Source organism: Aspergillus pseudotamarii (genome assembly GCF_009193445.1).
Source record: "Aspergillus pseudotamarii strain CBS 117625 unplaced genomic scaffold BDV38scaffold_59, whole genome shotgun sequence".
Lineage (NCBI taxonomy): Eukaryota > Fungi > Ascomycota > Eurotiomycetes > Eurotiales > Aspergillaceae > Aspergillus > Aspergillus pseudotamarii.
In genome coordinates, this window is record NW_022475073.1 from 170,685 (window position 1) to 185,311 (window position 14,627).

General features: G+C 48.8%; 6 protein-coding genes across 6 annotated transcripts; 3 read left to right on the plus strand and 3 right to left on the minus strand.

Moving 5' to 3' along the window:
* Positions 1-1,140: 1,140 nt before the first annotated feature.
* On the plus strand, positions 1,141-4,668 carry BDV38DRAFT_273937 (uncharacterized protein; the record flags this gene model as incomplete). The annotated part of the gene is made up of 4 exons (XM_032057762.1): positions 1,141-1,293; positions 1,373-1,453; positions 1,507-2,878; positions 3,905-4,668. 4 exons carry the CDS (start codon positions 1,141-1,143, stop codon positions 4,666-4,668), a joined length of 2,370 nt encoding a protein of 789 aa, XP_031910051.1.
* Positions 4,669-4,854: 186 nt separating this feature from the next.
* Positions 4,855-6,146, plus strand: BDV38DRAFT_295602 (RTA1 domain-containing protein; the record flags this gene model as incomplete). The annotated part of the gene is made up of 3 exons (XM_032062729.1): positions 4,855-5,418; positions 5,470-5,718; positions 5,767-6,146. The coding sequence occupies exons 1-3, from the start codon at positions 5,253-5,255 to the stop codon at positions 6,144-6,146; spliced, it is 795 nt and encodes a 264-aa protein (XP_031910052.1). The 5' UTR covers positions 4,855-5,252.
* Positions 6,147-6,248: 102 nt separating this feature from the next.
* Positions 6,249-7,750, minus strand: BDV38DRAFT_173763 (uncharacterized protein). Its single transcript, XM_032051973.1, has 2 exons — positions 7,562-7,750; positions 6,249-7,505 (listed from the first exon to the last, which is right to left on the minus strand). Exons 1-2 carry the CDS (start codon positions 7,628-7,630, stop codon positions 6,351-6,353), a joined length of 1,224 nt encoding a protein of 407 aa, XP_031910053.1. The 5' UTR covers positions 7,631-7,750; the 3' UTR covers positions 6,249-6,350.
* Positions 7,485-8,828, minus strand: BDV38DRAFT_256948 (uncharacterized protein). The gene has a single exon (XM_032055557.1). It carries the CDS (start codon positions 8,673-8,675, stop codon positions 7,992-7,994), a length of 684 nt encoding a protein of 227 aa, XP_031910054.1. The 5' UTR covers positions 8,676-8,828; the 3' UTR covers positions 7,485-7,991.
* A 25-nt stretch (positions 8,829-8,853) lies between these two features.
* BDV38DRAFT_256949 (uncharacterized protein) lies at positions 8,854-9,195 on the minus strand. The gene has a single exon (XM_032055558.1). It carries the CDS (start codon positions 9,059-9,061, stop codon positions 8,873-8,875), a length of 189 nt encoding a protein of 62 aa, XP_031910055.1. The 5' UTR covers positions 9,062-9,195; the 3' UTR covers positions 8,854-8,872.
* A 4-nt stretch (positions 9,196-9,199) lies between these two features.
* Positions 9,200-13,259, plus strand: BDV38DRAFT_173715 (putative nuclear pore complex subunit Nup85). Its single transcript, XM_032051972.1, has 3 exons — positions 9,200-11,799; positions 11,850-12,351; positions 12,404-13,259. The coding sequence occupies exons 1-3, from the start codon at positions 9,376-9,378 to the stop codon at positions 12,877-12,879; spliced, it is 3,402 nt and encodes a 1,133-aa protein (XP_031910056.1). The 5' UTR covers positions 9,200-9,375; the 3' UTR covers positions 12,880-13,259.
* Positions 13,260-14,627: the final 1,368 nt, after the last annotated feature.

Below are 14,627 nucleotides of genomic sequence, written 5' to 3' on the forward strand. Positions count from 1 at the left end.
ATCGTCTTAACCAATCCAACTGATACAGAGACACACCACAATCAGTTGCCCTCTCACTACTAGTAGGATGATAGTATCCTCGGGCAGCCTTGCATATGCACAGTACTTTATTTATGCTTGACTTGTCAGCTTTTACGATTGAATTCATGCAAAGAGCCCTATTTCTATCTGGCGCGCACACACACACACACACACACACACACACACACACACACACACAAAGTACCCGTGTGCCCCCCCGTCAAGGCCCTAAACTATGTATCTGACTAGACCTAAGAAAACCCCTAGACAACTCAGCACAGAGCCATCGTAAGGCTCATAGTAGACAAACCAATCGGCCAATTATACGTTTGGCTTCTCAGAATGGTGTGTCCTCGGCAGTATGAGTAGCAGGCTATGTATTCGGCATTCAATGGACATCACTGAGATTGGGACCCGTTCTTGAAACTTTCTGACAGGTAATATTTTATGCATTCACGAGTCAACCTTCCTTGGAAACAAAAGAAAAAGAAAAATAAGATAAAAGATAAACAAAGGAAAGATAAACAAGAAATCAATACGAGATTCTCGATATCATGTTACCTTACTAGGTCAAAACATGAGATCCCTATCAGTCATGAAAGCATAGACAGTGGGCCAGAGAAATGCCACAGCACCATACATTTCATAATAAACTCCGAGTTACGCAGAGAAATGTGCGCTATTCTTGAGCAAGCAACGACTCAGATAACCGAGATTGGGTGTTCTGGTACTAATTGCAAGTATCGTAGGTAGTGCACATATCGGAAGAGGGAGGGAGGGGAAATTTCTTTATTTTACTGTACAACAGAGACTAGGATTTTCTAAACAAGAGTGTAATGGATACAAACAGATGCGACAAGAAATCCGGAGTAAAAGGTTGTAGAACTAAAGCGGTTTAGTTCCGAGTCTGCCTGGCAACGGAGGACGATCATGCGACTGCGCATTTGGCATCTGCGGGCCACCGCGGAAAAGGCGGTGTTTACATTCTTCCCCATTCGGAATCCCTGCAAGTGAAAATAACGGCCCGAGGCCCTTGCGAAGCGCTTTGAATTCTCACAACTTAAGTCGCCTGATCCCCGCCAGTTCATCCAATATTTGGCCGACAGCTTGCAGGCAAGCATGGAGCCGCACAATCTGCAGGCGGCGTCTACCTATATAAATAATGTGCTTCTCGCCCGGGGGTTACTGAAAAGTGGTAAGCCGATCGATTTCGCTCAGCCGGAGAATGAGGAGGGTGGCACCGGGGCTGCGATGGCGAGAGTCATCAACCTGGTGAATGATTTAGTCCTGAGGAGAGATGTATGTGAATAACCTGTCTCGTCTCTTACATGATCTGACCAGGTTGGAATAGCGCGAAGCCGAACACCGAGAGAACCTAGCGACTACGATTCGGACAATGCGAGCGGAGGATGCCCAAAAGACACTCGAGATTGTATGTTCCAGCAACACTTGGGAGGCTATACAAGAAGCTAAGACTGCGTATAGGAGAAACTCAAGGCGAAGACATCCGAATTGACCCGATCGGTCGCTTTGGCGGAAGCGCAAGAACGTGCCCAGAAAGCTAATGCAGCGAGTGCCGACGCTACAGTAAGACAACTGAAAGACCAAGTGCAGCGTATGAAAACTACGATTCAGCAAGTCAGGGCCCAGTGTGCCAACGACATCCGCAAGCGTGACCTCGAGATGCAGAGATTAAAATCCCACCTGGCTGAACGTCAGAGAGGAAAACGGGAGGGGCTAGGCGTGACAACAATCAACATAAACCCTGCAGTCGATCGATCCTCCAAAGCTAAGCTTATGTCGGGTGGCGATAATGTCAATGACCCAGGCTACAGTCTGAAGCAGGAAACGAACGATTTTCTGACAGAGTTATGTCAGAACTTGAGCGACGAGAATGATAGTTTAATTATGCTTGCGCGGAACACCGTCCAGACTCTGAAGGACTTGCAAGGGTTGCCCCAAAGTGAGGAGAATGAAGAGTATTCGAACGGCTCAAGCGTAGGAACTCAGAAATCATCACAAGGGCCAGTTACTACACTTCCGGCGTCTTGTGAAGAGCTGTCCAACCAAATGGATAGGGTGCTTGAACATCTGAGAACACTCCTCACCAATCCCTCTTTTGTACCGCTCGAGGAAGTCGAGGTGCGCGACGAGGAAATAGGGAGGCTACGGGAAAGTTGGGAAAAGATGGAGAGCAGGTGGAAACAAGCTGTTACCATGATGGACGGATGGCATAGACGAATCGCCGATGGTGGTGGCTCAGTGCAAGCGGAGGAGTTGCGAATGGGTATGAGGCTCGACCTTAGCGTAGACTCGGCTCAGGATCTTGCATCAGCCGACGACGAGGAGGAACAGATGCAGTCGCCAATTTACGAAGACCAGGAAGCTGAAGAGGAAGAAGAGTCCGCAGACAAGACTTCTCAAGAGAGCGTTGAGCAACCTCCGGCTTCTGTTGACACTCAGCTACCAGTACGGGAGGAGAAGTCTCAGAAGAGCTCCGATCGTGCGCTGAAGGAGCGGAGCGAGAATGTTCGACCCGCGCGCTTGCCACGAAAGGTTTCTTTCACACCCGGACTCCATGGATCACCTTGTGAACCTAGTGGTGGCGATGATACTCTGCCAATCAAAGCACATCAGTCCGAGACAGTTACGCGCAGGCCGTCAAGAAGAAAGCCGGAGACCAAGACGTCGCGTCAGGTACCCAACCAGACTAGCAGACTGCATGAGCTGAAAAGGCCAGGTCTGACTAAGGAGCAGGGCCCCAGTTCTCAAACTCGGATGAGTGTTTCGCAGAAACTAGCCGCTGCGGAGAGTGAAGCTCGCGCTGCCGAACAAGCCCGCAAAGAAGGCGAGAGCCGTAAGCGAGGCCGCGCAGTGAAGGGTTCTAAAGGGAGCCAAGATCGGCGAAGAAGCACTCTCACTAATGACGAGCTGGGCGAGCTATTGGGCATGACATCCCGGTGAACAAGCTATTGTAAGCCAGTGTGTTTAGGATATGATTTGTTTGATACCCTCCAGTGTAAATACTTCTCTGCGTGCTACCTGTTAGCTGCATACGATTGTCATGATTTGACCTGATCTGGCGCATGGGAATTCTTCTGGCTTTAGTTGAAAACATGTACTCGTTAATCATAATGCATCTAATGGATTGGATATGGGATTCCGACATGCTGTGATCAACGCATATACCTTCTGTTGATATTCATGAGGATATCCCGCAACCTCGGCAATTCTTGATTCGGTCCGCATTTTGGTTCGATCTCCACCATTTGCTCTGGAGTAGCCGACTTCTTTCTCCTTTTAATTGATGTACATATATATCCCCTCCTAATCTCTGAAATATCCGCATGCTGCTCGATAGTTCACTTCAACTGCTGAGCGGATCTTGAATAACTTACATATAATTGCTAGAAAAGCAATCAACCTCTCCATTGCGCCACCGACGACACCCAGACAACAATCATATACAGTTGAAACCATCAGTTTAAGAATATACACACCTCAAAATACCTAAACCCATATCACCCGACAATGTCCCCGACGACCCCAGACACATTCAAGGGCTGGGTGGCCCACAACGCCACAAGTCCCCTAACATTCATGACCTTCAACCCTAAACCATTCACAGAAACCGACATCGAAGTCGCAGTTTCCCACTGCGGGATCTGTGGGACAGACATTCACACCCTCCGCTCAGGCTGGGGCCCTGCAGACTACCCCTGCGTAGTCGGCCACGAGATCATCGGCACCGTGACCCGCATTGGCTCGGGCGTCCCAACGCTGGTATCATCCCCAGCCTCCCGCGAAATCCGCGTTGGAGACCGGGTCGGAATCGGCGCCCAGAGCATGTCTTGTCTGAAAGCGGACTGCGCCGAGTGCGCAGACGGACAGGAGAACTATTGTCCCCGGATAACGGGGACGTACAACTCGCGGTACGCCGACAAGAGCAAAGCATACGGGGGCTTCGCAATGCACTGGCGTGGGCCGGCGCATTTTGCGTTCAAGATCCCCAACTCGCTGCCCTCGGCTGAGGCGGCGCCATTGCTATGCGGTGGGGTTACTGTGTTTGCGCCGTTGAGGAAGTACGGTGCCGGGCCAGGGAAGTCGGTTGGGATTGTGGGTATTGGGGGACTAGGGCATTTGGGGATTTTGTTTGCGAGGGCGTTGGGGTGTGACCGAGTGGTGGGGATTTCGCGGACGTCGAGTAAGCTGAAAGATACAATTGAGGGACTTGGGGCGGATGCGTTTATTGCTACCGATGAGGAGAAGAAGTGGGGGAGGACACATTCGCGTTCCCTGGATCTGATTATCTGTACTGTTGATGCGCCAGATATGCCGTTGAGTCAGTATCTGCGGCTGCTGAACGTGGATGGGACGTTTGTGCAGGTCGGGGCGCCTGAGAAGCCGCTTCCACAGTTGACGGCTTTCTCTTTGATTCAGAAAGGGGTGAAGGTTACCGGGTCGAATATCGGTTCACCGGAGGATATTCGGCTCATGCTGCAGTTGGCGGCTGAGAAGCGTGTGTTGCCGTGGATTCAGAAGAGACCGATGAAGGATGTGAATGCGGCGCTGGCTGATATGGATGCTGGTAAGGCACGGTATCGATATGTGTTGGTTAATGAGACGGAGAAGCAAGCGAAGTTGTAGGATATACCATGTGGGCGTTGGTTTCTGCTGGAGTAAGGTACGTCTGGTGTTTGATAAAATAGAGGGGCGCACGTTGAGTCTAGGGCAGGGTGCAGAGTCTGTACAAGTATGGCTTGAAACGCAGTTACAGATTCAACACGAAGATTGAAGTAGCTTGATGTGTTGGCCAGGCATTACCCCAGTATAGCCCGGTGATGGGCTCCCTCAAGATAGCACTCACTAACGACGGCCGAAGCAAGAGACTGTAGCTCCAGTGGAACCAGGAGTTACTTCTCTTCATTATGACAGAGAATCTTAAGCTCAACGGTTGGGTTGTCAGTAGTGGCAGTAGCGAGAGCCAATAGGCCCCAATAGAAGACTCTAGCCTTTACCCTATTCAGAGAAAGGTACGAGATATACGAGACCATCTGTGGATCTTTGCTGTGCCTCCACTTCTGCTACGGTGTATGAAAGTGCGACGAGGAGGGGTTCTGTAGCTCCAGGTTTTGGTTTAAACACAATGGCAGGGCCAGTATACCCCCCAAGTATTTCACTCGCCTTGCTGGGTTTTAACATTTCAACCCTGTTATATATAGCTTTCCGGGATGGCAGACTCAAAGCATACAGACTGGACTGCCTACCACTACTATCCTTCCAAGGCTGCAGGTATATTGTTTGTTGTCCTATTCCTCATTCTTTCCGTCATCCACACATACCGTCTACTTAGAACCCGAGCATGGTTCTTCGTCCCGTTGGTGACAGGCACTTGGTGTGAGTTTCCATGCTTTGCATATCGAGCGGCCCAATAGTTGACCCCAATAGTTGAGGCTGTAGGGTACATCGGACGTGTTCTGTCGGCCAACGAATCCCCAGATTGGACAATCAGTCCCTACGTGATGCAAAGTACCCTTCTGCTCGTTGCACCCGCGCTTTATGCCGCTAGCATATACATGGAGTTGGGCCGAATCATCCATCTAGTCAAGGCGTCAAGATCGGCAATAATCCGGGTGACATGGATGACCAAGATTTTCGTTGCAGGAGATCTGCTCAGCTTCCTAATGCAGGCTTCAGGTGAATCTCCTCATAATCTGGAGACACATGGAATACTGACGGAAACAGGTGCGGGTATTATGGTCTCTAATTCTAAAAGCACTGGTGAAAATATCATTCTGGGTGGCCTGTTCGTCCAGATCATTTTCTTTGGATTCTTCCTCATCAGCGCTCTTGTTTTCCAGAGAAGATTAACCAGGAGTCCCACTTCAGAGTCCGCGGATCATAGCATCCCCTGGCAAAAGCATATGTTTGCATTGCACTTCTCAAGTCTTCTCATTCTGATCCGGTCGGGCTTTCGAGTTGTGGAGTATATTCAAGGCTCGGATGGCTTCCTACTCCGAAATGAAGTCTTTATTTACGTGTATGATGGGCTTCTAATGCTCTTTGTAACCGTTGTCTTTCTGGCCATTCATCCAGGTGAATTTAGTTGTCTCTTAGGCCAATAGTGACTTATGGAGATTCGGGGACAGTCTTGAAGTTTGTGAGCCTCATTTCCCTGTTTGATGCATCAGGTAGAGTATCAAGTCTAGAAGAACATCCTTCCCGAAAATAGGTCCTTAAGAGAGAGAAAACTTGCGATCAGAGTGCCCCATGTGCCAGAAATGCGCAGGCAAACATCCCACTATTGAAATAGTAAGTCCTGAGAAAAGTCAAACTGAATTAATCGTTTCAATTTCGTTGAGGAAATCCTGTCCGAAAATTTCTACCATGGGCCACTGTGCATGCGGTTTCCAGCGATCATCCAGAATCTGATATATTGCCCTTGGTAGCTTAAATATCCATTGATCGATGCACCAGCCATACTTGAGGCGACAAAGAATTGCGCAGAGATGCGCTAGGATGATCAGGGCTAGAGGACTACGATCCCGTATCAGGTTCACAAACTTGGGCTTCAATCTGATTGCCCATCTCGCGGCAACAGTGATCGAAGTCAAGCCACCATAGGCTGCAGCCATTATATCCGTCAGATTTTCAATAGTTTTGTTGTATATGTCGGTATCATGTGTCGGGTCTTGCGCGCCACAGTAAGCATTCAGCTCACGTAGTCGTTCGAGGGGTGAAAGGACATCTTGTGGAAGAGAGGCAATGTATTTGTCCAAGCGCAGGAGAATTTCCCAGTCGCTATTTCGGATAGACGGCGTGGCCTGTCTCAGCACTTGCTCCACGCCCCGTGCTAATAGCAAAACTTGAATGAAATCGTGAATGCATGCCCATGGATCTTTTGATTCGGGAGAATGAGGAAAACCGAAAGCATATACAACTACCACGCTAGATAATGCAAACATAGCTTTTGCATTTGCGTCATTAATATCATCGAGCTGCTTTCGGAAAAATGCTAATGCCTGGTTCTGGTGGGCTACGGCGGCACTGATATATTCCGGCCGACGGTGGTCGTCCCTCGTCCGGGCTATATGAAGGGCAGAAAGAGCCAAGATTCCGTGCATAAGGAAAGAATGTGACAAGGCTTCTTCAGGAACACGAAGACGCCAGACCGGATCAGTCCTTTCATTGCGTGTTAGGACCTGGTACGTTGAGTTACACCACTGCATCATCAACTCCAAGTCACCTAGGTTGAGGCTGGGACTGGAATGAGTTGCCCCTCCATCTTTGGCAGATGTGTCAAATGGATTGGCAGTTACATGCGGTGGCTCTGGCAGAGGGGGTTCATCAGATCTAGAGTTAACCGACTTTGTATCATGGTGTAGTAGTTCCTCGTTCGCCCATAGGAGGGAACTGCTCGAGTCATATTCGCATCCCGCTTGGCGCTTAGAGCAATTGGAGCACACTGGTCGGGTTTCATCGCACTAAAAGACCAGTTCAGTCGAGAAAATACATGGAGCCATGCCAAGTGAGTGCATACCTTGACTCGTCTTCGCTTGCATTCTAGACAGCCATGGCGAGACTTCCGATGGGGTCTTCGTAGTGCCATCAGATGCAGCCGCACAACGACCAGCTATGCTGAAATATTCTGGGTAGTCAAGAATTGCTAGAATAGAATGGAGATTCCTGGAGCTATAGTGTCATCCATGAGGGAAGAGAAAGGCATTTCTAGGCAACTGCATACCTATGAAGTTAAGCTTATTTTATTTCATTGGAGGCTGAATGATATTAAGCGGATTATGTCATCATAATAAATGCCAAGAAATCATAATTGACACAAGAAGCAGCGGATAACATCCTATCGTAGACATATATAACACGGTAACTCAAACAGCAGACTTGGTATCTCAGAATATTCGGGAAAGCTAAGAAGAGCATGAAGAAAAAGAGGAGGCAGAGAGATAGATCCTTTAACCTCCACCACCACCCCCGCCACCTCCTCCACTATTATTGTCGCGTCGTCTTTGTTTCTCATACAAAGAAAGCCCAGTGATAAGGACCATCAGATCAAACTCCTCGCCATAGTTTGTCGAGTCGATTTGGAGTTTGCCGCTTTTCTTGACGCTTTTGAATGCACTGCTCGTAAATATTGCAACAATCTGATCGGTCTGCTCATCGACCAGCTTGAAGTTGCGGCTACTCCATTTGGAAGCGGAGGAGCCCTCGACTGCAACAGAGTGGGTTCTCTTCCACATAAAAGACCGTCGTTCTGCTCCAGAGGCACCCCGGACGGTCATTTGCCAGCGGTATTTGTTGCTCCTGATGTTTTGAGACACAAGGTCCTCCCACTCAACGTGGCTGAAACTCTGCGGGTCACCGAGCCCTACTTTCATGTGTCTTGAAAAATGTAGGAATTTGGAGACGCCCACAATAGGGGCCTTCTTATCAGTGCCAGCATGGAAAGTAAGGTCTGGCTTCTTTGGGGTGAAACACGACGTATCCACAAAGAAAAGGGGTGCCTTGTCGTCCGAGGTCACAGTGTAATCATTGTGCCACAGAGTATGGTATACATGAAAGAGGCGACGGTTGCCGCCGGAGTTAAACAGACTTCCATTAAAAGACTCCTGATCAGAAATAGACTTGGATGGATTCATTGTGCAGAGGTCAAGATATTGTTACACATTAATGATGAATAAAGGATAGAATAGAGAAGCATGAGGAGTATTCAAGGGGGTCGTCTTCTACACATCTTATATAGCTATTCTGAGGTGAGAACCCTGTAATCATTTTTAACATACGAGAAGCACAAGGCTTAGCGTTGATCATCATCATGGGTGTTCCAAAGCATAACCTAAAAAAGAACAATCTGAAGGAATGTCATCCAATAATTAGCAAGAAAGGCTCCAAGGGCTGTGCTCTTGGCTCTAGAACACCGGCCAGATTTAGCCTTGGGCAACCCAAGGGGCTCTGTAGCGAATACGACTTGCCCAAACTGGAGAACTACAAGCACGTGATCCATCGATCTAATCATGTGACACATAATCACCTGATATCACATGACATCGCAGCTTGGTGCCAAGACCCGAGCGCGTTGATGGGCGGACTGGCGATGCTGAAGAAGAGGAACTTCCATGACATTTTGGGGCTGACAATTTCCAATTTGTAACTCAAGTACTCCATCACCTAACGGAGGGTTATTGGTTAATTGTGCGCGCCTGACATTAGGTGCCTATTCCCTTGCAGGAGTTGTCTGCCCCTAACTGGTGACTTTTTATTCCGCAGATCGAAGTCGACCAAGAATTATCGCTTTGTTTATGCTCTCCTCCCCGTTACACCGACCACCACCAAATCAACATGAGTTTTAAGGTTCCCTTCGATTCGAGTCCACCCTCGACCCCTGGAAAATCTCGCAGCTTGTTCAGCTTATCTGAAACTCCTGCGGGTGCTCCGCCGTCGGCATCCAATTCCTTTACTCCGCAAGGCGCTCCTCCGTCCACCGTATTTGGCAGCTCCCAGATGAGTTCTAGATCACAGTTTGACTCACCCGGTTCTCTCTTCACAAAATCCGGAAACATCAACCCCAACGACAGCATCTTCGGGTCCTCGATCGCGTCCTTTGATTATCCAGCACCACGGGGAAGGAAAGCAGCTCCAGCCAAGTCCTTTGCCCCCTCTCAATCTCTTTTCAGTGTTACAAATGATAGCCGGTTTGGCGACTCGACCAATTTTGGACCGTCAAATAGTTTCGCCTCGTCGCAAATGGAAGAAGATGTTGAGGGCGAGGAGGCCGTTCCAGAGGAAGAAGAAGTGGATAGCGATATGGTACTAGGCGATACAACTGGAGACGGCAACCGCTTGAGCTTCTTGGACTCTCAGTTTGGAAAGCCAGTTTTGCCACAGCCCACCTCGCAAGGTCAACGAAAACCGATATATACAAATCCAAGCAATGCAAAGCGGCCAAAGCTTGATGAAAAATGGGCAAATCAATCACCTCTACGCAAAACGAAACTGTCTCCCAAGAAGGACTCTCCAATGCCGTCAATTGTGCGAAATTTCACGTCCAGATCGCGTATCGCGTCGGTCGAAGAGCCAAGCCAAGTCATCATCAACACTGAAGATGAAATATGTCGCTTGTACGACGAAGTGCGGAAGGCTGAATACCAAGATGTGGATTTCCAGGTCATGTTGTCAGAGGTTTGTAGCCAACTAACGGACGATTGGGAATTATATGCAGAGTACGAGGGCGTATCTAGGGTCTCTAGTACACAAGTGGGCCCTGGGGACCATGCTCCTGGTGTGATTAAAGCGAGCTTCCTGGGCTCTTTGTTGCTACAGCTTCACCACCCCCCTCTTTCAAATGATAGGTCAGGGGGTTTCCCCAACCCTCTAGGCTTTGCGGCACCGCAAAGTCTTGTGCTTGCGAGCGCGAGAACTAGTGCTCCCATCCCCATACCGAAGCTGCTCCTTGATTGGCTTAATAGAAATTATCCTCAGACGGCCGAACTGCGATCATTGAAAGATGTGGAGCCGAACCCTACCGCGTCTTCAAATTTTTGGGAGATTCTTAAGGCTGCTGTATTGCGCGGTCATATTCCCGAAGCTGCGGACATTTTGCGAGTTGCAGATTTCAACTACGCTAGGTCTGCGTTGGAGGACGGCTTACCACAAACGGGTTATCGTGGAGCACAGCTGCAGAATATCCAGAAGTGTGTCAATAGAGCCCTACAGATTTTAGACTCATGCCCTGGCACTCAGCACGGTGATTGGGATGTTAGGGGAACCGAGTGGGGCATGTACAGGAGACGTGTGCTTGCTGCAGTGACAGACCTTGAAGAATTTGCTGAAGGAGGTGAGCAGGAAGACCCCGAGCCCCCGGTTGTGGGCAATCGTTTCCAGGCAATAAACTTCGGATTGAAGCCCAGTGCTGCGGCGGTCGAATTCTCTTTTGCACAGTCTGCGCGCATGGCAGAAAGTCGCGTTCCATGGACGATTTACCAAAACCTGAGATCCCTCTACCGCATTATCCTCGGGGATACGAGCGCTATCATGAATCTTGCACAGGACTGGGTTGAGGCGACGGTCAGCTTGACAGTATGGTGGGACGGGGAAGATGATGAGAGTTCAGCACCAAGCAATGGACTTGGTGCCAGCACTAGTATTCACTTCCTCCGTCCTCGGGTATCGAAACCACAGCCTTCTAGCAATAATCCTGAGGATGCTTATCTTCGTCGCCTTGATCTGGCTTTTAATAGTGCGACAAATTCAGAGTCAGATGACGGCGGTTTCCGGGTTAACTCTCTCAGCAGCATTGAAGTTGGACTGGCCTCCGTCTTTGAAGGAAACGTTGATGGCGTGTTAGAATTGCTTCAGACGTGGTCGCTTTGCGTTGCGTCTGCTGTGGCTGAAGTTGCGTCTGCCGGTGGCTGGCTAGAGACGACAACCGGGGCAAAGCCGCTAACAGGCTTGAGCGAGAATGACTTGATGGTCCTCTCCTATGGGCAAGATGGTAAATCGCAGAAGGGCACTATTAGCAAGGACGACATTCTAAGCAGCTATGCATCTGGACTATTTGAGCGCGGAAGCATGGAAAATGGTGTGCGACAAGGCTGGGAATTGGCGCTGGAGGTTCTAAGCCGCTTAAATGACCATGAGAAGATGCAGAAGAGCGTGTCAGAGCTATTGGATAAGTTGCCCCTTGACACTGCGGAGCAGATGGACAGGGCCGTGTTGCTATGCTCTGAACTAGGTCTAGAGAAGGAAGGGAAGCGAGTCTCTGAGGTCAGTCACTTACTCGTGCCAACAGAAAATGACGTACTAATTCAATGCAGCGTTTCGGCGACCTTACAGTATCAAAGACCGAAGAATATGGCCTCGCTTTAATCTGCTATGCTCGAGCCCACAACCGACGAAAGGTCAAATCGGTGGTTGATCTCCTTATCTCCTACAGTCTCGTCCAATCACGCGCGTACCCTGCTCCTGCAAACCTCGATGAACAGCTCTGCTCATTGATCAGAGAACCTAAGGCATGCCTCTCGGCAGTTGCTGGGGTTGATGAGGAAGCTGCCGGTATTCTTCAATTCTACTTTAGTGGTTATGCTACTCTGCGACGATACTATGAGACTCGTGATGAGGCTATTGGTCTCCGAGAGGGGCAAAGACCACGGTTCAAGCCTTTAGCCAGACGGCGAGCGGCGGCTCAAGCTTTAGTCGCGGTCATCAGTAGCGCTGCAGACAGCATTTACGGTGGCCTTTACGACCCGGGCCGAGATTCTGCGGTGCAAGTCGATGGCTTATTAGCGCTTCTGGGAGAGGCGCTGTCGTTTGTCGAACGTAAGTCGTGATTTTTCACGTTAGATAAACTCGGCCGCTAATCGAATATTAGAATCTACACCCATTCTTTCCGTATCTCAACAGTCCGCCATTCTGTCCGCCATTGAAGATATTGAGACGGTTACACCCCGCGTCTATGCTCAATGTGAAGAATGTTTCCGCTCTACACTCATCGAATATCACTCCAAGCGCGCAGGCGCTGATTCAGCATCTGACTCTTCTGTTCTCCCACCATCTCCTCGCGCATTGCTGAAAAAGTCCGTGTCCTCGCTGACAGCTTCGAGCACCTTCTCATTCATCGGTAGTGATATGATCGAGTCCGCACGGAACCGGTCGGGATCCGGATCCGCTGGTAGCTCTGGCGTATTGGTGCCTCGTTCTAGTAATGACGCTTCCTCGGCGTATCAAGAGCGAGGCTGGGACTGGCGTGCTGGTCTGCCGGAGGACGCCAGGGGAGAGGATATTCTCCGAATGTTGCGGTTGGGGCTTGCAAAAGGACTGAGTTTCGGAGCTCTTGGGTCGGTCTAATCAGGGATCGATAAAAAGTTCTAACATTAGCATGTACGGTTTCCCCCCCCCCAAGGGGTCGGTGCTTGTCACTTCTTGAATGTATTATGTATAATGGGTAATAGCGTTCAGTAACGGACACAGAGATAAAGGAATAAAAAAATCAGACGCGCATGGACGCAACATATCACCCAGTCTGCCATCGGTTGCAGTACCTTCACATGTATGTTGTACCGAGAATCGTCAACGGTAGAGTTATAGCAGATACATCATACAAGTATAGTAATAAGTTGCCAGAAACTCCACATTTTATGTACTACTTCACCTGCAGGAGCTACATACTCATTCCCTAGCTCTCAAAATCGGTGCAATACTACTACTGAATTGTTTGCATGAAGACAGTGAAGGCAAATCAACCGAAGTAGTCCCTCTCTATCGATGAACTGATAGACTAAATTCAATTCTCTCCCGGTGAATAGATGCGAAGTCACTACTTATGTTATTACAGTATATATACACCACTATAAAGGAAGTTTCCAATTTAATGTCCTCATTCAAAGCCATATCACATCATCATGTCCCAAGTTCATTTTTCGCCCCTGTAAGTTTGTCATCCAGCCAACTACCTAACTGCTACTCTCGTCTGAAAGAAGCCACCGGGTAGAGCATGGTTCCATCAAGGTGGTGGTACTCAGTTGTCCGTGTATAGACTTCGCTTCCACGTGGTTACTATTATGTACTCGTGGGTTCCGGCCCTAAAGGCATCGCCGCCGTTTAAAGCGTACCCCCATACTTGCATGACTAATGAATCGCATAGGCATAAACCGCATGGCCTGCTGAACCCAATTATACCGGACTAGTTCAGTTGCCTTCAGATAATACCTTCATTATAGAAGTTCTATAACGAGGGTTCTTGGGCGCCACCTACATTAAACTACTACGTGCTATAATACTCATACATCTAATATTCTATTATGGAAGCGGGTACACCAACCAAAAAATCCGCTTCCAGCCCCAAGAAACGCAATCGAGACCGATAGTTCCTCCTCTATTGGATTGCTCCCTCATTCAACGAAATTTAGAGTTTGTCTAGGGACAAGATACCTGCTCTTGACTTCAACTAGTGCCATGAAAACAAAAGCACACCATTAGCCGTGGACGGAACCTAGACTTTAATCCAACTGGCTGTATAGCAAAAATGGCCTGATGGTCCCTTACATGTTAGGTCAAGCATCGGGCTTTACCTACGCTCAGGACGTACTTTTTGGGGTTTTATTACCCAATGTGCATCCACAGTATTGGAACATGAGAAAGCGCCTGATTGATAGATTGCTGTCGCATCAAGCGTTATGCATAATAACAAGCCGTAACCGGAATGTTTTTATTTCCCATACGGTCTCAATAAACAGCAATAGAAACGCCATACATATATGTTACATAGGTGAGAAGACCTGTGTCAAGCATCTATTTGAACACTCTGGCGCTTGGACAGGACCCAAGGGATAAATTCCTTCTGCCCGTCAAAGAAGCGAGTTGAATCTAGTGTGCTGCCCCTAATACGAATTCATCTAGTGGCTTTATTACAGGAAAGACGTCACCAACTATCTTTCAGAAAATAATTACAGATACTGAATAAGAACCCCCTCCCCATGCAGTAGCAGTGAAGGGCCTAAGGGTGATCGCTGCAAACTAGAAACACCCTGATAAGGGAAAAGTAGAACAAGCACTGTGTAGTTCTATCGAGAAATATGCTCTCGTCCCACATAAAA